This window comes from Microtus oregoni, unplaced genomic scaffold (genome assembly GCF_018167655.1).
Source record: "Microtus oregoni isolate MIOR12 unplaced genomic scaffold, Mior012 000006F_ref0000085, whole genome shotgun sequence".
NCBI lineage: Eukaryota > Metazoa > Chordata > Mammalia > Rodentia > Cricetidae > Microtus > Microtus oregoni.
Window position 1 is genome coordinate 51,656,154 of NW_024543065.1, and position 24,676 is coordinate 51,680,829.

Genomic DNA, 24,676 nt, shown 5'->3' on the forward strand with positions numbered 1-24,676 from the left:
GAGCACTTGTTGCTCTGGCAGAGGATCCGTGTTCAATTCCCAGCATCCTCATGACGGCTCAAACCGTTCCAGTTTGACTCCAGTTCCAACCTCTTCCAGGGCCTCCACACACAGACACACAGACATGCGGGCAAAACACCCAATAAAGATAGAATCTCCAAAAATATTGTTTTCATAATTACAACCTCAGAACTTGGTAAAGGTCCTGGCTCCATGCTTGACAGCCTGGTGTTCATCTCCAAGACCCACACGGGGCGAGGAGAGAACCGACTCCCGGAAGTTGTTCTCTGAGCTCCACATGCATTCACGGCGCATGTGCACCCACACACGGGCATTTGTGCATACATACAGACACACAGAGGTTCTTGTTGTCTGTTTTGTTTTGTTTTGTTTGTTTTTTGAGGCAGGGTTTTCTGTCCTGGAACTCGCTTTGTAGACCAGGCTGGCCTCGAACTCACAGAGATCCGCCCACCTCTACTTCCCGAGTGTTGGTATTAAAGGTGCCCGCCGGCCGGGCGGTGGTGGCGCACGCCTTTAATCCCAGCACTCGGGAGGCAGAGGTGGGCACATCTCTGTGAGTTCGAGGCCAGCCTGGTCTACAGAGCTAGTTCCAGGACAGGCTCCAAAGCCGCAGAGAAACCCTGTCTCGAAAAACCAAAATAAATAAATAAATAAATAAATAAATAAATAAATAAAGGCGTGCGCCAGCGCCACCCTGCAATTTTTAATTTTATTTTCAATCTCGCCCCTTTTTGAGATAGGGTCTCACTATGTACCCCAGTTTGGTCTCACAGTCATGGCCATCCTCCTGCCTTGGTTCCCTTTGGTGCTGGGCTTACAGCCACTATACCCTAAGTTATCTTTGTTTTATTTGTGGTCATAGGGTCTATCTATAAATCTCAGGCTGAGATCAAATTCACAATCCTCCTGCCTCAGCCTCATGAAGAGTTGGGAATGCAAGCCCATGCCCCCATGCCACGCTTCTCAGGGTCCAGCAGCTAAGAATCCCTTAATGTTGGTTCTTGAGTCTATAATATTCTACAACAGGCGCTTTGTCTCTCTCTTGCTTTTCTCAAGGGCAAGACTGCATTGACACGACTTAGGTGCCCATAATTGCAGGGTGACTGAGCCCATTGGGTTAGAACCGTCACGAAAGGCCCCTGCAGTGCGCGACAATGCCGCCAGATGGCGCTGCGGGTCCACGGAGCAGCCCACGGTGCGCCATCCGCCGGAGCCCAGGCCAAGGGGTCCTCCCTCAGGAAGCCCTCTGCGAACCCCCTCTTAGGACTCGCAGCCTCGTGACCTCCAGCGTTTTCACCCCTGCACACACCGGGGGACAAGTGTCTGTCACATTGAAACTGTGAGTACGGAACGCAGGACAACGTCCTGAAACCTGAGTGCAATTGACATAAATCCAAACTCATCTTGTTACGTTTCTAGTTATTTCCAGAGCCCAGGACTGAAGAGGCAACTAAGCTCCACCCAGACACTAACAATGGATCTGTCCCACGGTCATCATGAAATAGATGCAGACCCCAGAAGTGTCATCTGCTGGCATACACCCCATCTCTGGTCTCCTGTTCCTGGTTTACAGAACCAGACCCGGAGAGGAAACCTACTTTTCGGACGCTGTTGTAAGCAGCTCCTCCAAAGATCTTTGAATGGGGCGGGTGAAATGGCTCAGCCACTAAAGGGTTTGCCGCCCAGCCTGACCCTGGGACCCATCTGGCGGAAGGAGAGAAGTGACTCCCCTACAAATCGGGTTGGGTAGATTTGTGTCCACATCCTAATCTGGCCGCCTTCTCTCCACATGACCTGTTTCCTTACCCGCACAAAGCAGCATCGGGGGATTACAGGAGATAAAGATTAGAAGCAAACCTCCAGGAAGGCATTGTTAGAATGGCCTCGGTCCCAGCTGCACACCCAAACAAGGGCCTGTGCCAAATTCTCTGTGCACATTGCTTTCCTCCACTCTCCCCCACTGTAAAGATGAGGCACAGAGAGGCTGGGTGACTTCTCAGGATCACACAGCCATACTCCAAGGTGGGCTCCCTGGCCAGGGTCATGTGAAGATGGGGAAACTGAGGCTCAGATGAGAAGGTCGTTCATGTCTGTAATCCCAGCAACTAGGAGACTGAGATAGGATGACTGTCTGGGAGTTCTAAGCTAGCCTGGGCTACACGGTAGCAAGACCTCAAAACTGCTAACAAACAAAATACAGTGTAGTGGCTCCTGCCTATGGCGGTATTGCTCTGGAAACTGAGGCAGGACGGTCTCTGTGGGGTCAGGACAGCCTGGGCCCCCAACCTTCTCAAAACTTCCAGCTTTTGACCAATCCCAGTTCCACCCACTAATCCTCAGGCCCTAACACAGGGAGGGTGGACATGACCAGTTGTGAGGGACTAAGGACTAGGGACACAGCCTGATGATACCGAGAGACCAGGACATCATTTTCACCAAAGCTCTTCACCTTCTGGGCAGCCCTGTGTCCCTCTGGTAGGCAGTTTTACCCCTTCCTAGCTGTTTGCTCTTGGGCTGTTTGTTTAACCTCTCTGGGCTTTACCGGTGAGAGTGTTGACTGAGTACTGTGTAAACGCTCAGAGCATCTCAAAAGACAGGTGATATAGAACCCCAGGATATCCCCGAGCCTACCCCTCCAGCTCCCAACACAGAAATCTACAGTAGCCAACAAGAATGCTGAGGGCTGGCAAGATGGCTCCGCAGTAAAGGCACTGGCAGCCAAACTTGACAACCTGAGTTCAATTCCCAGGACCCACAGAGCAAAAGAAGGAACCGACTACCAGGAAATGTCTTCCGACTTCCACGGTGTCCCTCCCCACTTGCCCTCAGAGACAAACAAAAACAGATGCATGTAATCCTTTTAATTTAAAAAAAAATGTCGCCAAGAAGTGGTGGTACACGACTTTTATCCCAGAACTCGGGAGGCAGAGGCAGGTGGATCTCTGTGAGTTCGAGGCCATCCTGGTCTACAAGAGCTAGTTCCAGGACAGGCTCCAAAGCTATAGAGAAACCCTGTCTCAAAAAACAAACAAACAAATAAAAAGTTGAATGTCCCGTAAGGGGTCCTCAGGGACCTGGAGTGTGTGGGATGGCCAGAGCCCACCTCTCTGCCTGTAGCTGTCACGGGTTCCCATCAGGTGCAAACAGATAGCAGAGACTCTTCCTAGCCGTCCCTTCCCTGACGGTGTCCATTTCTGTCTCCCTCAGTGCTCCTGCCTCAGGACCTTGGCACCAGCTCTTCCCTCAGCTCCCTCCCTCCATAGCTGGCTTTCCACACCAGATGTCACATTTCCTCCTCAGAGGCCTGCCTTGATTTACCTCATCTGAAACAGCACTGTTATCGGATACCCTTCAAAGGTCTATTGACCTGTCCATCCATACCAGTCAGGAGGTTGGGAGTTCACACCACGTATCCTCTGTTTTCCCAGTAAGTGTTCAATAAACTTAGGCATTTTGTTGTTGTTGTTGTTTTGTTTTGTTTTGAGACAGGGTTTCTCTGTGTGGCCCAGGCTGTCCTGGAACTCACTCAGTAGACCGAGCTGGCCTCAAACTCTTGAAACCTGGTTTCTTTTAGCTCTTCCAGCCTTTGCCCATCTACCATGACTGGCAAGGAACATGGGGTGCCAGGGCCAGAGGTTGAACCCCAAGTACATTTTTAAGCCCTTCTTCCCTTCTCTGCCCCCCAGAGCAGGCTACCCTTGCTAGCCAGGCCAGAAATGGGAAAGGATTGGGGTGAAACCACGCTAGCCACCGAGCAGGAATCCAAAGGAATCCGAGGCAATCCTGAAGAAAGAGGTCCAGTCCCTGCAATCCCGGTGCCTTCCAGAAGCTTCCACACATCCCCTGCTCAGTCGCTGAGGTCCTTGGTCATAGCTGAGGTGGAAACTCCTGTCATACTCTGTCCTGTTCCAGTCTGCCCTCCACAGTTCAGGGACCACCCAGCCTGCCTTTCCCTGGGGATGGAGCAGCCTCCAGGGGTCTAGGTTGCCCATGTATGGAGGCAAGGCCTGGGGACACCCGAGATGCCTGGCTATAATTAACCCGGGCACGTGGTGGCCCTCCGAACACCTGCTGCCTGGGCCCCCCCATCTCAGTGCCTGAGCCTTGGACTCTGAGGCCACTGCGGAGAAGCTCTCTCTAAAAATAATCCTGTCCCCAGTGGATCAGGGTGAGGGGGGCAGGCCGAGGGTGGCCACTACTTCCCGCAGGCCCAGGTTTGCCTTCACTCTAGTAGAGTAGCTCTCTGTTTCTGCTTCTTTCCCTGTCAGTTCCCCAGTAGCGGGAGCAGCCAGTTCAGGATCCCGGGGTAAAACTGTGCCTGGTTCTAGAACTTTGGCCATCGTCATTGCTCTCTCTGCAGCTGGATGACCACAGGCCTCTCATGTGTCGTCCCCAGAATCTGGGGGCCCTTGGCTCTTACTGCAAAACTCGCCCCAGGTTCTGCAGGATAGAGGTGTGGCTGTGAGGGACAGAGCTTGCCTGGCACATATGAGGTCCATGACTGCAAAAAATGACACACACCTGGAATCCCAACACCTGGGAGGCTGAGGCAGGGGGATTGCCACGAGTGCAAAGCCAGACTGGGCCACATAGTGAAACCTTGTCTTAAAAAGTCAAAATAAATAAATACCAAAGTAATCCTACTTGGGAGGTGAGGCACAGGAAGATTACCACAAGTCTAAAGTCAGCCTGGACTGCATACTGAGTTCCTGGGACACCTTGGCTACAGAGTAACACTCCAGTTCAAAAACACAAACAAAACCAAAATGAAATGTTTCTCCTATATGCTGACTCTCAGAAGCAATGAGGCCCAGGGGAGGGTGCTGACTGCCGTCAAGGCTACGGGGCCTGAGGCAGGCTACAACAGGCTTGAGGGCCAGGGTTTCTACGTGCCTGGGGCACCCAAAGTATTACTGTTCCATGTTCCCGGCCTGGGGCCAGCTGTTCCCCGCCAGCTCGACTCAGCACTTGGTCTGGGAACCAGTGAACAGGCCAGCCCCTGGGGCAGCCCATACAAGGCCATGGGGCTGGGCACACAACACGCCTGGGTTCAGGGTGGGCACAGTGCCCGGGCAATGAGCAGAGAGCTCAGCTGCCCTCAGGGGCTCCTCCCTGGGGACAACCCCTCCTGACCAATGACACCCTGCAGGCTCCTCTATATAACCCAGGGGCTGCAGGCTCTGCCCCCGGGTCAGCCTTCCCTCCACGACAGAGACAGCCTCTCCCAAGCCACCCAGTCAGGTAGGGCCTGGTTGTGGGGGAGTTGTCAGGGTTGGGATTGGGAGTGGGGAGTCCAAGGGTCCTGTAGTGCTATGCTTGTGAATTCTGCAGCACAAATTGTGGGGACAAATGTTTGGGCCACCGAGGTCTCAGCTGCCAAGGATCCCTGCTTGCAAGGCAGGGAAGTCTGGGACTAGTGCTGAGCAGAATTATCAGCAAAAGAGGCAGGTGACCTGTCAGTGGCCCTTTAACTTTGTCATGGGTCTGTGTTTTGTCCCTAACTCTCTCTCTTTGGTTGTTAAGTTTTAAGAATGATTACATGTATTTTGTGTGGGGGTTCGGGGAACGGGTCCCAGTGCACCTGTGACAGAGGTCAGAGGACAACTTTGGAGAATCGAGTCTCTTCTCCCACCCTGTGTGTCTGGGGATCAGATTCAAATTCTCAGTGTCCTGCGATGAGCTGTCTTGCAGTCCCTGGCTCTCCTGACCGAGGCCCTCTGGCTGGCTGTCTCTGGGATCTTGAGGATGTGACTACATGACTCAGTTTACCTTGTGATCTTAGAGATCATGGGTCATGTTGGGGAACTATGGGGTGCTTTCTCCTTCTGTCTCTTGCCTCAGTGTCTCCTGGGGTGTCCCTGACATGCTGGGGGGCATCCTCTGAAGGGAGAGGTCTGGGATGGAAGCTCAGGGTGTCCTTGAGCCCTAGGGCCTGGCTGCGTGTCCTCCTGGCCACTCCAGCCCACCTGTCTCTATGCTGACTTAGTGCAAGGCGAGCCTGCATGAGCAGAGGGGCAGGTGGCAGTGGGGGTTGGGAGCATCTAAAAATAGCCACAGAGCACCAGCAGCAAGGGCTTGGGTCTCTGTCCTGCCCCACCTTCTTCTCCCAACTGGGCCTGTCATCACCCCTGCCTTCCACCTCTGATGTCTCCCATTGTCAGAACTGCAGGGATCTGGTCAATAAAAGCAATAAAATAAAACAATAGCAACAGACTAAAAATGATGGGACTGGAGAGGTGGCTCCCGCGGTAAACTGTTTATTTTGTAAGCCTCAGGACCCAGTCCAAACACGAGTCCACACCCCTTAACAAAAAACCAACGGAAAAAGCTGGTGCCCAGCAGAGTGGTGCATGCCTTTAATCCCAGCACCCAGGAGCCTCCAGAACCCTTTCCTGTGCCCTTACCTGGACTGATCTGGCTTGGGTAACTCAACAGAGCCTTTATCCCTCCTCAGGTGTGCACATATAATCTCCACCTGGTCCTCACACAGAGCTTGTTGGCATTGATTTTTAATTTCTGCAACAAAACACCATACACCACCAAAGCAACTTAAAAAAGAAAACATTCATTTAGGGTTCACACAGTACCCGAGGGTCAGAGTCCGTGACCATCATGGTAGAGAGTGTACCAGCTGGCAGGCATGCATGGTGCTGGAGCAGTAATGGGAACTTACATCTATCCACAACCAAAGGCAGAGATGAGGTGGACTTTTCAAACCTCAAAGCCTACCCCTAGTGACAAGCATTCCCCAACAAGGCCACACCTCCCAATCCTTCCTAAATAGTTCCACCAACTGGCTACCAAACATTCAAACGTGAGCATGTGGGGGCCGTTCTCGTTAAAACCGCCACATACCCAAGAACAATAACTAAATAAAATAATGTGTGTTACATGCCAGGCACTGGCCCGGGTGCTTTACCTGTCCTTAATCCCGCCACAGAGGTAAACGCTGTCATAGTCTCCGCTTTATAGATAAGGAAACAGAGACGTCAAACAAGTTGCTCCAAGTCACACAGCTTGTAAATAGCAGAGCTGCGATTCAAACCCAGGCCATCTGATTCCAGATCCTTTACTCTTATTATTCATTTTACTTATTTATTTTTATTTATTTAAAGGCAGGGTCTCACTCTGTAGCCCAGGCTGCCCCTGAACTCACTGCAATTCTCCTGCCTCAGCTCCAGAGTCTTGGAATTACAGCCATGGGCCATCGTGCCCAGCCAAAGCCTATATTCAGTCTCTCTGGATTGAGACAGACTCTCCTGTAGTTCAGGCAGACATCCAACTCTCTAAGTAGCTGAGGATGATCTTGAACTCCTGACCCTCTAACTGCTGGGATTATAGGCACAAGGCACTACATCCGGTTTTGCTGGTTCTTGGCAAGCACTCTGCCAGCTGAGCCCCAGCGCCCAGGTCCTCTACGTCTATCCCTGTACTTCTCTGGCTGCAGACAAAGTGTTCCACCTTCTTCCTCAGCTAGAGAGACTAGGTCCCTAGCAAGGTCACACAGCCAGCATTTGGTCATATTAGGCAACTTAGGCTGGGTTCTCAGAGAGGGAACTCCTGCTTCAAGCCCCTGGTCTGACTGGCCTCGAGCCCAGCAGCTTGGTTCCTCAGCCTGAGCTCACATCCCCTCTGCCCGCAGGGTCCCACAAGCCGCCACCATGCCCTTCGGCAACACTCACAACAAGTTCAAGCTGAACTACAAGCCTGAGGAGGAATACCCCGACCTCAGCAAGCACAACAACCACATGGCCAAGGTGCTGACTCCTGACCTCTACAAGAAGCTTCGAGATAAGGAGACCCCTTCCGGCTTCACTCTGGACGATGTCATCCAGACTGGGGTGGACAATCCAGGTGAGGCTACAGTGGGGCAGACAGACCAGAGGGCTGGAGGTCACCTGCTTATCCCAGGGAGTCTGGGATCCCTCCTACCCTCCCTTCCTTCTAATAAAATCTAGGACTTCCTTCCTGTATGCTAGGTCTATTCTACCACTGAGTCACACTCCAGCCCCTCACTGGGGGATTCTAGGCAGGGGCTCTACCACTGAGCCACACCCCAGCCCCTCACTGGGCGATTCTAGGCAGGGGCTCTACCACTGAGCCACACCCCAGCCCCTCACTGGGCGATTCTAGGCAGGGGCTCTACCTCTGAGCTGCAGTCCCTGCCCATGTGTGGGTCCTTCAAGTCTGTTACCTGGATCCTCTGTGGAAATGGATTGTGTGAGCTTCTCAACATTTTGAGCTGAGACGCTACGATTCAGGGACACTTTGGCCCCATTTACCTGGCCCCTGAAATGGCTCTTTTTCCCATATTGGACACCTACAAGCCTAAACTTCCGATGCTGACCTCAGCCCCACCCTGCAGGTCACCCTTTCATCATGACGGTAGGCTGTGTGGCTGGTGATGAGGAGTCCTATACGGTCTTCAAGGACCTGTTTGACCCCATCATCCAGGACCGCCATGGCGGCTACAAACCCACAGACAAGCATAAGACTGACCTCAATCACGAGAACCTCAAGGTCAGTAGGCCCCAAGGAGCGGGGTTGGCACAGAGATGGGGAGAAAAGTACAGATAGAGGGAGGGACAGACAGATTAGCGGGCTCCCGGGGAACTGGCACTTGGAGCGTCCTGAGGGCAGGTGTGGGGAGTGGGCAGTGAGGCTGGGCGGGGTGGGGGTGCAGGAAGGAGCTCAGTGCCAACTCAGGGACCTGGGAGAATCTAGGGGAGATCTAAGGGGACCTAGGGAGACCCTAGAGCAGCTAGGGCAGACCCAGAAGGAAGTGGAGAGACCCTGGAGGACATGGGGGGCACCCGGGAGGACTGAGGATGCCCTGGATGGTTTGCAGTGAGACTTAAGGAGGATCTGGAGTGAGAGCCCCATGAGGTTCTTGGGGAGACCAGGGCTGGCCAGGTCTGCCTTCCTTGACACCCCAGCGTTCCCCCAGGGCGGAGACGACCTGGACCCCAACTACGTGCTGAGCAGCCGCGTGCGCACTGGCCGCAGCATCAAGGGCTACACGCTGCCTCCGCACTGCTCCCGCGGAGAGCGCCGAGCCGTGGAGAAGCTGTCTGTGGAAGGTAAAGACCCAACACCTGCACCCAGCTCTGGTTCCGGTTCCGTTAGAGCTGGCCTTGTCTAGAAGGCTGACTGCATTACCTGTGCTCCCGGTTGGGGGCCTCTCCCACGGAGGCAGTCTGGGAAGTCCTGCACTCAGCTGCCTCAGGCTCTTCACGCTCAGTGTTCACTCATAGTTCATTCACTCATTGATTCATTAATTCAACAAACATTGCTCCGGCTGAGATTTCTCAAAATGGGCGAGGTGACAAGGTGAATCTGGCCAGTGTGGCAGAGAACCCTCAGAGGGTGGCTCCTGTTAGTTGACCTGGGCCTGGTACCCTATACTTGTAATCCCAGTACTTGGAAGGCTGAGGCAGGAGGATTACCACAAATTCATAGTGAGACTCTGCCTCAAAAACAAAAAATCAGGCCAGGCAATAGTACATTCCTTTGATCCTAGCACTCCGAGGCAGAGGCAGGAGGATCTCTGTGAGTTCAGCCTGGTCTACAGAGTGAGTTCCAGGACAGCCAGGGCTGTACAGAGAAATCCTGTCTTGAGAAACAAAACAACAAAACAAAACAAAACAAAACCCCAACCAACCAAACAAACAAAACCCCAAAGAACAAAACTAAGAGATCAAAACAAACAATATCAAATGTTTGTAGTAGTGCAAACATCTCTTTTGTTTCATTGAGACAAAGATTCTTTGTGTAGCGCAGGCAGGTCTCCAACTAGTGATCTTTCCTGCCTCAGCCTCCCAAATACTGGGATTACAAGTGTGTGCCCGTAGCTGGCACAAGACATAAATTCTATAATGGAAATTTTTTTTTTTTGAGGTAGAGTCTCTCTACAGTCCTCGCTATGGAACTCACTATGTAGATCAGGTTGGCCTCAAACTTACCTGCCTCTGCTTCCCAGCTCCATAGTGGCCATTTTTACAGTGGCCCTCTGTGATTAAGTCACACACAGTGAGTTTGAGGTCAGCTTAGGCTATACGATGAGGCCCACGCTCAGAAACAAAAACATTAAAAGCCAGGTCCAGGAATCATACCCTTGCAAGTAGGCAGGGTTGGAGTATCAGTTTATGTCTTGGGGACATGAGCATATGGGGGGGGGCATGGGCAGACGAGGGGACATAGGCAGACAAGGGGGGAGGCCCATGAATTCTTGGGACAGGACATGTGTTTGGGTTTAGACGTGGAGTGTAGTGGTTTGGAGACGTCTTTGATGCCCAGGCCCAGGGTATCAGGGGCAGCAATGTGGGGCCCCCCAGCCTGGGCACCCCAGCTGAAGCGAGAATATCTATTGCTCTCCTGCGGCCCCTCAGCTCTCAACAGCCTGACGGGTGAGTTCAAGGGCAAGTACTACCCCCTGAAGGGCATGACGGAGCAGGAACAGCAGCAGCTCATCGATGACCACTTCCTGTTTGACAAGCCTGTGTCCCCTCTGCTGCTGGCCTCAGGCATGGCCCGGGACTGGCCTGACGCCCGTGGCATCTGGTGAGTCCCTTCCTTCTCTTTCCAGCCCTCTCTTTCCTGACCCTTCTCTGTGGATGAGACCATGACCTTGCCTTCCAAGTCTGTCCAGCCCCGGTCAGGTGGCAGAGTTTACAAACCTTGGACCAAAGAAGCCCAGTGAGGAACTGACATTAGACAGTCCTACTGCATAGGCCTCTCATTGCAGCCCCTGGAAGGTCTAGGTGGGAGGCTCCAAGTTCAGGGCCAGCAAAACTACAGGGAGTTTGAAGCCAGAATGGGCCTCAAAATAAAAACTGAAAAGAAGTCGATGGTGGCTCACACCTTTAACTCTAGCACTCCAGAGGCAGAAGCAGGTGAATCTCTGTGAGTTCAAGGCCAGACTGGTCTACACAAAGAAACCCTTTCTTGAAAAATATAGTTAAAACAAAACAAAACAAAAACCTGAAAAGAGTGTTGGAGTGGAGTGTGGCTCAGTGGTAGAGCCCCTGCCTAGAATCCTCCAGTGAGGGGCTGGGGTGTGGCTCAGGGGTAGAGCCCCTGCCTAGAATCCCCCGTGAGGGGCTGGGGTGTGGCTCAGTGGTAGAGCCCCTGCCTAGAATCCCCCAGTGAGGGGCTGGGGTGTGGCTCAGTGGTAGAGCCCATGCCCCTCCCCCCCATGTGGGACTGGAGATGTGGCTCAGTGGCAGGGCATCTGACTGGCATGCATAGGGCTCAGGGTTAATCCTCAGTATGACAAAGAAAACAAAATGTTCATACTTGAACCATTCTCTCAGCTGAAATCTCAGCTCTTTTACTAGGTGTTTGACCATACACACCTGTAGCAACAGTTACTCCAGCAGCCTGAGGCAGAAGGATCACTTGATGGCAGGAACCATTCCGGAACAAAGATCACGTTTACAAAAATCCATTTTGCAACAAAATACATGTATGAAAATTTAGTTTTAATAATAATAAAACCAGGCTTGGTGACGCATGCCTGCAATCATCACACTGCAGAGAATGAGACGGAAGGATTAGCAACCAGTTCAAGGGCAGCCTGGGCTTCACACCAACACCCCCTTTCTGAATAAAAAATTATACTAAGTCAAATTATTACATTAATAATAATTTTGAAAAACTAAAGACAGTTGAAATATTAGAATCCTGGGATGCAAAGCTTGGAACCGGAATGGATAACATTTCGATGTGACCTTGTGGTCATAGGAGGTCCATTGCCTCACGCTGGCCTCACACTGCAGATCTTCCCGCCTCAGCCTTTTGGGTGGTAAGATAACAGCCGGGAAGCGAGGAGTCAAGCTAAGACTGAAGTTTTGTAGATGTGTGATTGTGAACCCGATGGACCTCATTCACGTCCCCCAGTGCCCAAAGAAAAAGACTGTGTTTGGACAAATGAACTCCTTTAGTTTCTTGGGCCATGGCACTCCTGCTGACTTCTAGGCCTTGGGTTGCCCCTTCTTAGGCACAACGACAACAAAAGCTTCCTGGTGTGGGTGAACGAGGAGGACCACCTCCGCGTGATCTCCATGGAGAAGGGAGGCAACATGAAGGAGGTTTTCCGCCGCTTCTGCGTGGGCCTGCAGAAGGTGGGTATCTGTGACTGCATCCTGACCACAACACTCACTTTGTAAAGCCACGCCCCTTCTTAGACCCAGACCCGCCCTTCCCCACCACCAAGCCCAGTGCCCAAGACTCCTCTCCTTCCACAGATACCAAGACCCCTCTGGCTTTTCCCCATTAATTTTCCAATCTCCGCATAATTTTTGTTTTTTTAAATCTCCGCCTCTTTTTTTAACTTATTTTTTAAATCACAACGTCTATTTTATTTATTATGTATACAATGTTCTGTCTGTGTGTATGACTGCAGGCCAGAAGAGGGCACCAGACCTCATTACAGATGGTTGTGAGCCACCATGTGGTTGCTGGGAACTGAACTCAGGACCTTTGGAAGAGCAGCCAGTGCTCTTAACCTCTGAGCCATCTCTCCAGCCCCCCAGTCTCCACCTCTTATATACATACACACGTACACACACACACAAGCGCACACACACACGCACATACACACAGGTATACACACATGCAGAGACACACACATACACATGGACATGCACATGCACACACAATAAATCCACACATGAATATATGCATATATAGACACACACATGCACGCACACACATGTATACACACCCATACACACACGTGCACACATATATACACATGCATGCACACACATACACACAGGCATACACACTTACATACATGCGTGTGCACACACATGTATACACAAACATAGACACACACAGTCACACACACGCACACACACACACATACACACAGCCAAACACACATGCATACACACATGCGCGCCCGTACAAACACACACACACAGAGCAAGCTTTGCTCTTTCTGATTCCACTCTACCCACCTCCCCAAGAAGGTCCCAACTCTTCTCCACATTTAGACACCCCAACCCATTCTACCAACATTCTAACCCTAGCCCTAGCCAGAGCCCCACCTCTCAGAGCCCCATCCCCACACCGAGGGTCTGAAGCCCGCCCCTATCTCTGCCATAGGCCTCTCTCCCCTCTCTCCAGAGCTCCTCCAGGTTGGTTCTCCACTCCCGCCCCTGGCGAACCCCGCCCCTACCTATATTCTAACACCTGGTCCCTCGGAAAACCCTGGCAGGCAGCATTTGGAGCCTAACCCCTGTTGCCCTCTCCCCTCCTCAGATTGAAGAGATCTTCAAGAAGGCTGGTCACCCCTTCATGTGGAATGAGCATCTGGGCTACGTTCTCACCTGCCCCTCCAACCTGGGCACCGGGCTGCGAGGAGGCGTGCACGTGAAGTTGGCGAACCTGAGCAAGCATGCCAAGTTCGAGGAGATTCTCACCCGCCTGCGTCTGCAAAAGCGCGGCACAGGTGCGTCCGGCCCCGCGGCGTCTGAGGAGGGAGGGCTCTTTCCTGAGGAGAGGGCACCCTGCAAGTTCCGGGGTCCAAGCTATTTGATGTGCCTTTTACATACGTCCCTGACCCTACCCCTGGAGCCTCTAATTCTCAATCACTAAATTGAGTGAGGTCATTGGACCACAGGCAGCCACTATTCTCTCTCTCTCTCTCTCTCTCTCTCTCTCTCTCTCTCTCTCTCTCACACACACACACACACACACACACACACACACACACACACGGTGACACAGTCTCACCTTGGAACTGTGGTGTCTGAAACTCGCTCTGTAGACCAGGCTGGCCTCGAACTCAGAGATCCTCCTGCTTCTGCCTTCTGAGTGCTGGGATTTAAAGGCACGCAGTATCCTTGCCATGCCCGGCATGTTTTTAAAATTAAATTTATTCTATGTGAGAGCGGGCAATCCCATTTCATGACACGTGTGTGGAGGTCAGAGGACAACTTTGGGGAGTCAGTTTTCTCGGTAGACCACCGTATGGGTCCAGGCTTGGCAGCAAGCCTGTACTATATATAATTCACGCTGGATGGTTGAGCGAGGATCTCACCATCAAACCCAGGCATGTGGTTCCCAGTATTGAGAGCCGGTGATCTGAGTACAGCGAATTCCCGAAGCGTTTGCAGCTGGGCACAGGGGAGTCCTGGCACGCCTGATCCCTGTTCATGCCTCCGTGGCCTCTGCTTCCGCGCAGGTGGCGTGGACACGGCCGCCGTGGGCGCCGTGTTCGACATCTCCAACGCCGATCGGTTGGGCTCATCCGAGGTTGAACAGGTGCAGCTGGTGGTGGATGGCGTAAAACTTATGGTGGAGATGGAGAAGAAGCTGGAAAAGGGCCAGTCCATCGACGACATGATCCCTGCACAGAAGTAGGCACCGTGCCAGCTCACCAGCCAGCGGCAGCCGCTGGAGCCCCGCCTCCCCGGAAGTCCAATCAGTGGGCTCTGTCCTCTGGGGTTCTGGCCAATGACAAGCCACCTCTCCGGAGCCCCGCCCACCAGCTGGAGCTCCACCGAGCGCGTCTGGAGCGCTGGCTGCTTCCCCACGCCCCGTCTTTAATAAAAGTCCGTGGTGGCCTTAGCATTGAGTGTGACAGCTACTGAGGGAGAGGGAGCGGGGACTTCGGCATCTAGCCACCGTGGCTTCCCTTATATGCGTCTCACTGGTTTCCTGTCTGTTCCATCTTCGGCCCTCTCTAGCTGCCAGGTTTTCGTTGTTGCTGTTTTGAGATAGCCTCTCTTGCAGTGCAGGTTGGCCTCGAATTCCCTGTGTGGCTGAGGAGAGCCTTGAACTCTAATCTTCCTGCTTCCACTTTTCAAAGTTCTGGAGTTAGAGGAGTGCACCACCACGTTTGGCTGTGTGTGGTATATGCACTTGACATGTAGCCCAGGCTGGCCTCCTGCCTCAGTCTTCCGAATCCTGAGATGATGGCAGACCCTCCACACCCAGCTTAGCTGGCGGTCAGAGGAGGCACTCGCCAGGTGAAAACTCCTGGCTGCACTAGCCTGACGATGGGAGTTTGATCCCAGCACCCATATCAAGATGTAAGGAGATGCTGGGCGGTGGTGGCGCACGCCTTTAATCCCAGCACTTGGGAGGCAGAGGCAGGCGGATCTCTGGGAGTTCGAGGCCAGCCTGGTCTACAAGAGCTAGTTCCAGGACAGGAACCAAAAGCTACGGAGAAACCCTGTCTCGAAAAATCAAAAAAAAAAAAAAAAAGATGTAAGGAAATAACCAACTCCCCAAGCTAAGTCTTGACAAAGGCGTTCCCTCCACATCATACACATAAATAATACATCAAGTGGAATAAATGAAAAAATCCGCCACAATTTCTGTCTGTGGTTGATGATCCTTCAAGGTCAGGGTCTCATGTAGTCCAGGTTGGCTTCCATCTCATTATAGAGCCAAGAAGAACCTTGAACTTTTTGTTTTTGAGACAAGGCCTCTTTACATAGTCATGGCTATCCTGGAACTTGCTCTGTAGACAAGGCTAGACTTGAACTCACAGAGATCAGGTTTGCACCACCACGCCTATGCTGGGGACCTAATCCAGGGCTTCCTAAATGCCAGGCAAATGTTCTACCAAATGTGACCTTTGTCACTTGCCCTCTATACTCAGCCACATCCACCTTGGATTCATCAGTGGTAGAGTTTTCGCTTTCAAGTGGAGGGTGCGGGTTGGACCATCACTAGGAAGTCCTTGGGCTGAGGTTTTAGGTAAAAAAAAAAAAAACAACAAAAAAACAAAAAACCAGAGGGCAAATGGGAGGGCAATTGTTTGAACTGAGAGGGGTAACATAAGTCCGTTATTGCCAGACATGGCGGTGCACCCCCTAAGTCCCAGCAGTTAGGAGGTAGATGCAGCAGCTGGATCTCTGTGAGTTTGAGGGTAGCCTGGTCTACATAGTGAGTGCCCTATACCTATGATTCCAGAATTTGGGAGCTGGAGGCAAGAGGATCAGGAGTTCAAAGCCAGCCTTGGCCACATGAGATCCTGCCGAAAACAACCCAAAAGCTGGGCACTGCAGCAAGTATCTGTAACCACATGTGAGTTGTTACAGAGACTGTCTCAAAACAGGAGGGCACACGTTCAGAAGCTTACAGGTGGGCACAGAAGCTGCACCCTGTAACCCCAGCTCAGAAGGCTGAGGCAGAAGGATTTTCAAAAGTCCAATGGCAGTCAGAGACAAACAAGACCAGGTCTTAAAGATGGCTCACCAGGAGGTAGTGGTGCACACCTTTAACCCCGGCACTCAGGAGGCGGAGGCAGGAGGATCTCTGTGAGTTTGAGACCAGCCTGGACTACAGAGGGAGTTCCAGAGCAGCCAGGCTGTTACACAGAGAATCCTTGTCTTGAAAAACCAATGAAATAATAATGGCGGAGTGGAGCTGGGACCAGCAGAGGTTTTCAAACAGGGATGGTATTGCTCAGGAAGGTCCAGTATCTGGAAAGTTATCTTTGTCACCTGTGCTCTCTCTGACATTAGGTGATGTCAGAGGACAGACAGCCCTGGACCTCAGCTGAGGATTGAAGGCACATGCCGCCACTGCCCAGCACTGATCCATTATTGAAGACAAAGACTCAGAGGATTTAGTCTGTCACGTGTCTGCTTTGCCCGCTGACCCACCCAGCCTCTTGCCATGCTATGGCTACCTAGGAAAAAAGAATCCCAGTCAGGCCTCTTTGGGGATTCAGGTCCCAGAAGGCATGGCTGGGCTGTCCCCACATAAGATACCATCTGTAAGTGAAAGGCTAGCCTGGCCTACACAGTGAGATGAGTCCGATACTTTCAAATGTCAAAAGCTGACCACTGCTACTTCGACAGATTGGACAACTGACAAGGGCTAGTTCAGGAACCCAGCGCAAAACCAAAGGCTGCTCAACTACTCATCACCAGCAGGTTTCTGCGAACGCATTTTTTTGTGGGTAGTTTCATGTACCTCAGGCTGGCCCTTACCCTGCCTCCACCTCCTACATGCTGGGATTACAGGCCAGACACACACGGATTTGTTTTCAGACAGGGTTTCTCTGTGTACCCGACTGTCCTGGGACTCTCTCTGCAGACCAGGCTTGCGTGTGCCTTCAGAGCACTGGGATTAAAGCCATGTGCCACCACGGTCAACACAAGTGATTTTCGCAGAACAGGGATGGAATCTGGGATTCCAAGCAAGCACTGTACCAGCTGAGCCCCAGCTACAACCCACACGGGCTCTGTACTTGTGTCCAGAACTGGGCCTAGCGTGGAGTGGGCACCAGTCATTGTTTATTGAATACATGTATTACTGAGTAGGAAGAGGTTTTGAGTCCAGTGTAATACGGCAGAGGGGAGCGAGTGGACAAGAGGGGGTTTGACAGAACGCTGGGGCCTCATGGGGAGAGGCTGAGTTCTGTTGTGCCTCCTCCGTAGTCGTCCTTGAACCTCCAACCCCACTGTTCCCATTCTGCAGATGAGATAACCAAGGCTCAGCAAGCAGAACCACAGGTTGGGGTCAAGTCCCCAGCTCCCTGGCTCACCTGCAGGCCAAGGGCCGGGAAGGAAAACCCCAGGTCGGCCAAGGAGGGCTTTGGGAACGAGAAGGACTCTCCTACTAATTATTGGGTAACAGGCTGCAAATGAGGAGCTGACAGGGGGTGAGGGGGCAATAACTTAAAAACCAGAGGTGACAGTGGCAGCTCCCCGAGAGACCTCTGCAGAGGGACAGGAGTATATACAGGGATTTGTACAAAGTGCCCCGCGCCAGCCTGGGGCGGAAGGGGGTTAGAGCATAAAGGGGAGGGGAAAGTTTCTGCCTGTGACCCCCCCACTCCCTGCACCCCCAAGTTCTGTCTCGTCATTATGCCTGGCAGGTCTCCCTGAATGGGATAATTTCCTCAGTTTCCCTCATCACTCCTGTCCCCAAAGTCTCCTCAGCTCCCTGCAGCAGAGCAAGATGGGGGTGGGGCACGAGAGGCCCCAGGAAGGTGCCAGCTCCCCCTGCCGAGCCTTATATCATCATGTCATGTGTCCCCACATCCACCAATATAATTCGAGGAAACTGAGGTCAAGATACGGGGCACCCTCTCCTCTGTCCCCCTTTCCTCTTGGAGAAGTAAAAGGGACCAGAAAAAGAGGAAGGGACCCAGGCTGTGATGGCGGCGGTGGCGGCGGCTCAGAGTTCGAGGTCGTTGGAGATGCGGGTGACGAGGGTGCGGAAGGCCAGGGCGGTGCCCGCCACTCGGCGGAAGAGGACGCCCCTGAGGCCGGGCCGGGGCAGCTGGCACACCTCTACTTCGAAATGGGACAGGGGCTCGGGCCCGCCCGCACCCCCGTGCAGGCAGGCCAACAGGAACGGCTGCGGTTGCCGGCATCGGCAGCGGGCAGCTGCGGTGGCTTGTCGCAGGGCAGCCATTAGGGCCTCAGGAGGACGAGAGCTGGTCAGCTTCACACTCCAGGGGAATCGGAGCAGCCTGGGGGCGGTTTCCGCTTTATCCCAAGGTAGATGGCAACTGAGGAGGGGACAGGAGGGATCAGACAAGGCAGAGGGGGTCACGCATCCCCAACCCCACCCACACAAGGACATAAAAGTGTTACTGAAGATTGCATTGCATGTCCCATGCAGCTAGCCCCCCCCCCCCCCCAACTATGGGCCAAAAGGGTGAAACTCACTCTAGAGACCAGGTTAGCCTCAAACTCAGAGGTCCATCTGCCTGCTTCTGCCTCCCAAAGTGCTGAGATTAACGCAATGTGCCACCATGCCTGGCTATGTATGTGTATGTATATGTATGTATGCACGCAAATGCGAGGGCGCACACACACAAAACCTTTTTTTTTTTTTTTCTGAGACAGGATCTCACTGTGTAGCCCATGCTGGCCACAGTCTGAGTCACGGCATGGCATGGCATCCTGGCAGCTCACAGGTCTCAGGGGCCTCTCATCTCTCTTTGGTTTGGGATAGTCAACGTTCTGGCTAATAAGTGCATGCCAGGTATGTGCATAGGACCAAAGCGGGCAAACCAGAGCCCTGCACTCTTCTGACCACAGGCATCAGCTTAGAGACAGACACGTCACCTACACCCAGCCAGTGAGACTCCCTGGTGGATTCTGAACTGGTGGTGTGTCAAACTAATCAGGGCGGAGTAAACTGTAGCGCTGCCTGCGTTTGTAAATAAAGTTTTATTGGAATATACACATACAAATTAATTTTTTCCTCATCGTAGGGCTGGAGTTTGGTAGGGCTGGAGTTTGGTAGGGCTGGAGTTTGGTAGGCCAGGTGAGCAATCACCATTGAGCCACACTCCAACCCCTCACTGGGGGATCCTAGGCAGGGGCTCTACCAATAAGCTACATCCCAGTTCCCAAGCCCCAAATTTTGAGACAGGCTCTCACTAATTTGCCCAAGGCTGGCCTTGTGCTCTTTGTAGCCTTGGCAGGTTTTGAAACTGCATTCACCAGATCGGCAGACCCGTGTGACTACAGCCAGTATGGATGTAACACTGTAATACGGCACAGTGAAATCTATTTGTTTTACAGACACTATGGCTTCTTTCGTCCTAGAATGGCACAACCCAGTAGAGGTAAATGAGAAAGACTGGGCCTCCGCCGATACTTAGCTATTCCATGACTGGATTTGCCTACATGCTGTAGGCAGTGGATTGAAGATGCGGGTAACAGATCGGAGGACAATATTGGAGGGACATTAGGCTGCAGGTGGGACAGGGCTCAAGATGTGATGTGGCGGAAGTCAGTCTCCGTGCAGGTGGAGGGGTCCCGGGATATCCCAGCAAGTTGGCTTTTAGAGCATGAGATGGGGCCTTAGAAAGGGTGCGTGCACACAGGCAGGGTGGGGACCACACTCACCTTGTGACCTCAGGTCCCCCGATTCTCTCAGGTTCGTCTGCGACCCTAGCGGAGGAGGGAAGAGACAGAATGTACATCTGGACATGAGCAGCCCCTCCCCTTCCCCACTGCCACCAGACTCCAGGCAGCCTCTGCTGCAGCTCAGGCGAGAGCTGTAGTCTGGGTTTGATCCCTTTCATCCAGAGCGGGGTCCACACGTAAATGGTTAGTGCAGGTTGGAGAAATACTGAAGGATTTGAAAGATGAAAAAAAGGGGCAGGCAGACACACCTACACGGAAAAAGGCATAGACATACTCACACAGTCACACACAGATGTTCAAATGACAGACACGTTCCTTAGAGAGCTCTCTACCACTGAGCCACAGCCCAGCCCCTCACTGGGGGATTCTACACAGCAGATTTACAGCTGAATCATGTCTTTCTCTTCCTCAAAACACCCCATCAGCTCTATTCTTTTTGAAATTTTCTGACATAATCCCTTTCTATATCCTGGCTGGCCTTGAACCTGGGATCTTCCTGCCTCAGCCTCTCTAGAGCTGAGACTCCGGGTCTTTTCCCGTCAGAACTCTCACTAACTCGTGGCACACGTGTGTTCCTTCTGTCCTCTATTAGAAGGGCGGCTCCGTCACCGTGGCGATGTTTCACATTTTCCAGCCATGCGGGCACACAGTGGGTATCAATGGGTAACAGAAACACAAAGGACAGGGATGTCTGAGGGATGTCCTTTCTGAGTCCTCACAACCACCCTTGGAAATAGTTTCTGTGGTTACTAGCTTCGTGTTGCAGAAGAGGACAGAGAGAAGCTAAAAGGCTCGGTCTAGGTCGCTCAGTAGAACTGATACCTGCCCCGTCCCTCTGCCGGCAACAAATCCGACATACAGACCCTGTACCCGGCTTCCACCCACAGGGCTCCTCCCAAGGTCCCACCACACACTCAGCCAACCATGCAGACAGAGAGGGGGAGCAAGAGCAGAGCGGGACTTACTGATTTTGGATCCCTGGGGCAGAGAGGCGCCCGAGACACAGCGGTTAGAGTTCTGTCGTTTAGAGGGATCGAGGGTAACCCTGTGGGGTCAGGGGGTGAAAGGGGTGGCAGGAGGAGCAGACGACCAAGAGGTCAGATACAGGAGGCAAAGCAGAGAAGACAGGTTAGGCCCCACCCCTCCACCCGGCCCACACCCATACCCCACATCCGGGGCAGCTCACCTTCGGGTCAGTTTGGAGGTCAGCTTGGTGAAGAGGTTGGTGGTGGGGCGAGGCCGCCCGGAGGGCAGGGGCGAGGCCTCGTGGGCCAGCGTGGGTGAGGCTGGGGGTCCATTCTGCACACCCCCGCCACTCCCGCCCCCTGCCCTCCGGTCTCGGACCTGGCCCCCGTGGAAGGTGCTACGGATGGTGGAGCCTCGAGCCAGGCGGCTCCGCTCTCCCGATGGGGGAGCCAGGCTGTGACTGGAGGGAGAGGCAGGAGGCACCCGTGAGGTACCGGAGCTGTGGGCAGAGAATGACACGTCAGGGCGGGGTCTAAATTCACCCTCCAGATTTTCCCATCCTAGTTCTAACCAGACCTGACCCTGCTTAGCTTCCAGAACTGTAACACCAGACCTCCAATGCGTTCATTCCCGGTGACCCCCAAGCTCAGCCTAGAGCTCAGAGGCTACTTCTCTAGAATCCACCTGTGCTCTTCTCTCTTAGCATCCAAACCCTTAGGGCTAGCAGGAGTCATACACATGAAGTCTCCTCCTGGAGACTAGTTTCCAGCACTCAGTGCTTCAAGGAGGAGTCACGTGACTGGCCTCCACCCAGTAGGTTGCTAGCCACTGTTCTTTATACCATTTCCGGGCCATGCCCTCAAACACGCTGCTGGGAGACCGGTAGTTGGCACAGACCTCAACCCTGAGCAGGCGCCCACAGGGACACGGACAGGTTAAAAAGAGCCTGTTCTTGGATTCTGTCTCAGAAATCATTTTGAAGCCATAGCTTTCTCTGCAGCTTAGTCCTGTTCCCTGTGAGAACCTGAAGGTCACATCTCAGGCTGATCACAAGTAAGGACTCACTGGCTGAGCAACTTCAGATAGGGAACTTAACTTCTCCCTGCTGCAAAATGGAGGGATTAGGACCTACGCAGTTTCTAGACACGGTCAGGCCACCCAGAGAGCCGCTGCCTGACCAACCCCCTTGATTGGTATTTTGGTTTTTAATTTAGTAACTACCAAATAATCTCCTTGTCATTAAATGCCATCCAAACCCTGGGTAAAGGATTGTGCGACCTGCGGGCAGTTAGTGCCAGTCCCATTTAGAGAAGAGAAACTTGCAATGTCCCCGTTAACCCAGTGCTGAGCATCCCCGGGTTCACACTGACACCCACAAATCCTAACACACCACGCATCCACAGCTACGTCCCAGAATGCACTGGGTACCAGTGAAGACGGTACCCAAAGCTTGGTAGCGGGGAGCAAAATGTCTGGTCTGAGTGGAGCAATTCATGCTTCCTCTCTTTTCCCTTTCCTTCAAAACAATTTTTTTTTAAATGTGCATGGGTGCTTTGCCTGCATGTGTGCCTGTGCACACGGGCCTGGTGCCTGCAGAGGCCAGAAGAGGATACCGTATGTCCTGGAACCGAGGTACACAGCGAGTCACCCGTGAGCACTAAGAATTAAACCTGGGTCCTCTGCGAGAGCAGACAGCGCTCTTAACCTCCGACTATCTCTCCAGCCCTCGTTCTTTTTATGTTGAGACACAGCCCAGGTTGGCCTTAAACTGCTGATCCTTCTGCCTTCACCTAGCCAGAGCTGGGGTTATAAGCACGTGGTACCTCCCCTGGTGTAGGACAGGCATCAGATCCAAGGCTTTGGGCAGTCAGGCAAGGGTTAACCAACTTAACCACTCCCCCAGCACTCATTTAAAAACACAAACAAACAAAAAACAGGATTTCATGCAGTTCAGGCTAGCATTGAACTAGTTATGTAACCAAGGTTGACCCTGCACTCTGGTCCTCCCTTTCAGGTGTGTGGTATCATGGCGTGTACGCATGCATGTGTGTGCGTGTATGTATGTGTGTGTCTATGTGCACGCATTTACTCACTTCCTATTTAAAAACTCCACCTGGTTCCCAGGCTCCTGGCTGAGGACAGGGTGGCCTACCTTCACAGCACGGAGATCTGCCCGTAAAGGGCAGGGGGATGCCGCTGGACATACCCACCCTCTCCCTGTGTTCCCTTTCCTGCCCAGAGGCTCTGTCTCGCGTACTTCTTTTTTTTTTTTTTTTTTGGTTTTTTTGAGACAGGGTTTCTCTGTGGTTTTGGAGCCTGTCCTGGAACTAGCTCTTGTAGACCAGGCTGGTCTCGAACTCACAGAGATCCGCCTGCCTCTGCCTTCCGAGTGCTGGGATTAAAGGCGTGCGCCACCACCGCCCGGCGCGTACCTGTTTTCTTTGCCGTTTGGCAACAAGGATGGGCGATCAGCCCCTGGCCGCTCCGTGCAAACATAGGTGTTTCTGCGGGTCATCATGCTGGGGGGGAGGTTGTTCTGTGGAAAGCACACCAAGAGGGGATGAAGGGTGAGAAGACGCCTCCCAGCCTCCCCACCTTGCTGCATTCTGACACGACACACTTCTTTCCCTTGCAAAGATTTATTTTTATTATTTCATGTATATGGGTGTTTTGCCTACATGGATGCTTATGTACCAGGTGTGTGCCTAGTTCTCAAAGAGGCCAAAAGAAGGCGCTGGATCTCCTGGGACCCGAGCTACAAACAGTTGTTAGTCACCATGTAAATGCTGGGAATTGTACCAGGCTCTCTGAAAGATCAGTCAGTGCTCTTAACCACTGAGTCATCTTTTCAGCCTGGTATTTCTGTTTAAATTTTTTTTTTGGTCTTTGGAGACAGGGTTTCTCTGTGGCTTTGGAGTCTGTCCTGGAACTAGTTCTTGTAGATCAGGTTGTCCTAGAACTCACAGAAATCCACCTGCCTCTGCCTCCCGAGTGCTGGGATTAAAGGTGTGTGCCACCACCACCAGGCTTCTTCTTTTTTTTGAGACAGGTTTCTCTGGGTAGCCCTGGCTATCCTAGGACTCACTCTGTAGACCAGGCTGACCTCAAACTCAAAGAGATCCACCTGCCTTTGTCTCCTGAGTGCTGGGATTAAAGGCGTGTGCCTGGCCCTAATAATTTATTTTTATTTCATGTGTACTACTGTTTTGCCTGCATGTCTGTACACCACCTGCATGCAGTGACCCCAAGAAGCCAGAAGGGGGCATCAGATTCCCTGGAACTGGAGTTACAGATGCTTGTGAACCACCAAGTGGGTGCCGGGAATCCAACCCTGGTCCTCCGCAAGAGCAGCCAGTGCTCGTAACCACTGAACCATCTCTTCGGTCTCCTTTGTGTTTCATATATCCCAGGTTGGGCTTAAACTCTGTAGCTGAGAATGGACTTCTGATCCCCCTGCCTCCCTCCCAGGTGTGGGGTGAGCGGTCTGTGCAGCTGCCTGCTGGGTAAGCAAGCACCTACTGGCTGAGCTACGTTTCCATTCTCCTTCCATCCTTCCCCGGGACTCCTGTGGGCTTGTCACCTGCTCTAAACGCCCCCTACGTCCCCACACAGCCCCACAGATCCCTTCAGGTAGAGTTCCATCAGCGGCTGTCAGTGCCAGCTCGGGTGTGCACCCCCCCCCCGCCTTCCCCCCCACCCCAGAGAGCAGCAGGCTCCCCGCACACCCCAGAGAGCAGCAGGCTCCCCGCACACTCCAGAGAGCAGCAGGCTCCTCGCACACTCCAGAGAGCAGTTCAGCCTTGCCATCTAGTACCCTTAGCGAAGACTTGCCT

General features: G+C 52.8%; 2 protein-coding genes across 3 annotated transcripts in view; one reads left to right on the plus strand and one right to left on the minus strand.

The window, feature by feature from the left end:
* Positions 1–5,113: 5,113 nt before the first annotated feature.
* Positions 5,114–14,598, plus strand: Ckm (creatine kinase, M-type). Its single transcript, XM_041653250.1, has 8 exons — positions 5,114–5,262; positions 7,664–7,875; positions 8,387–8,541; positions 8,969–9,101; positions 10,410–10,581; positions 12,020–12,143; positions 13,288–13,477; positions 14,213–14,598. Exons 2-8 carry the CDS (start codon positions 7,683–7,685, stop codon positions 14,389–14,391), a joined length of 1,146 nt encoding a protein of 381 aa, XP_041509184.1. The 5' UTR covers positions 5,114–5,262; positions 7,664–7,682; the 3' UTR covers positions 14,392–14,598.
* Positions 14,599–17,236: 2,638 nt separating this feature from the next.
* The window catches only part of Mark4 (microtubule affinity regulating kinase 4), a 30,785-nt gene continuing 23,345 nt past the window's right edge, over positions 17,237–24,676 (minus strand). Inside the window, exons 14-18 of one of the 2 annotated variants that reach the window (XM_041653671.1) lie at positions 23,276–23,379; positions 21,064–21,342; positions 20,843–20,922; positions 19,857–19,901; positions 18,294–18,505 (exon numbers count right to left, since the gene is read on the minus strand). In XM_041653671.1, coding sequence (XP_041509605.1) covers positions 18,441–18,505; positions 19,857–19,901; positions 20,843–20,922; positions 21,064–21,342; positions 23,276–23,379 — 573 coding nt within the window. In that variant the 3' untranslated portion in view covers positions 18,294–18,440. Of the gene's footprint in view, positions 18,506–19,856; positions 19,902–20,842; positions 20,923–21,063; positions 21,343–23,275; positions 23,380–24,676 lie in introns of both variants that reach the window. The other variant, XM_041653670.1, reaches the window with a different exon arrangement.

Bases quoted from the DNA above. Each gene is read 5' to 3' on its own strand.
- Ckm (XM_041653250.1), top strand. From the start codon at position 7,683: ATGCCCTTCGGCAACACTCACAACAAGTTCAAGCTGAACTACAAGCCT. The intron at 9,102-10,409 runs GTAAAGACCCAA...GCGGCCCCTCAG, and splicing joins GGAGAAGCTGTCTGTGGAAG to CTCTCAACAGCCTGACGGGT. The intron at 13,478-14,212 runs GTGCGTCCGGCC...GCTTCCGCGCAG, and splicing joins TCTGCAAAAGCGCGGCACAG to GTGGCGTGGACACGGCCGCC.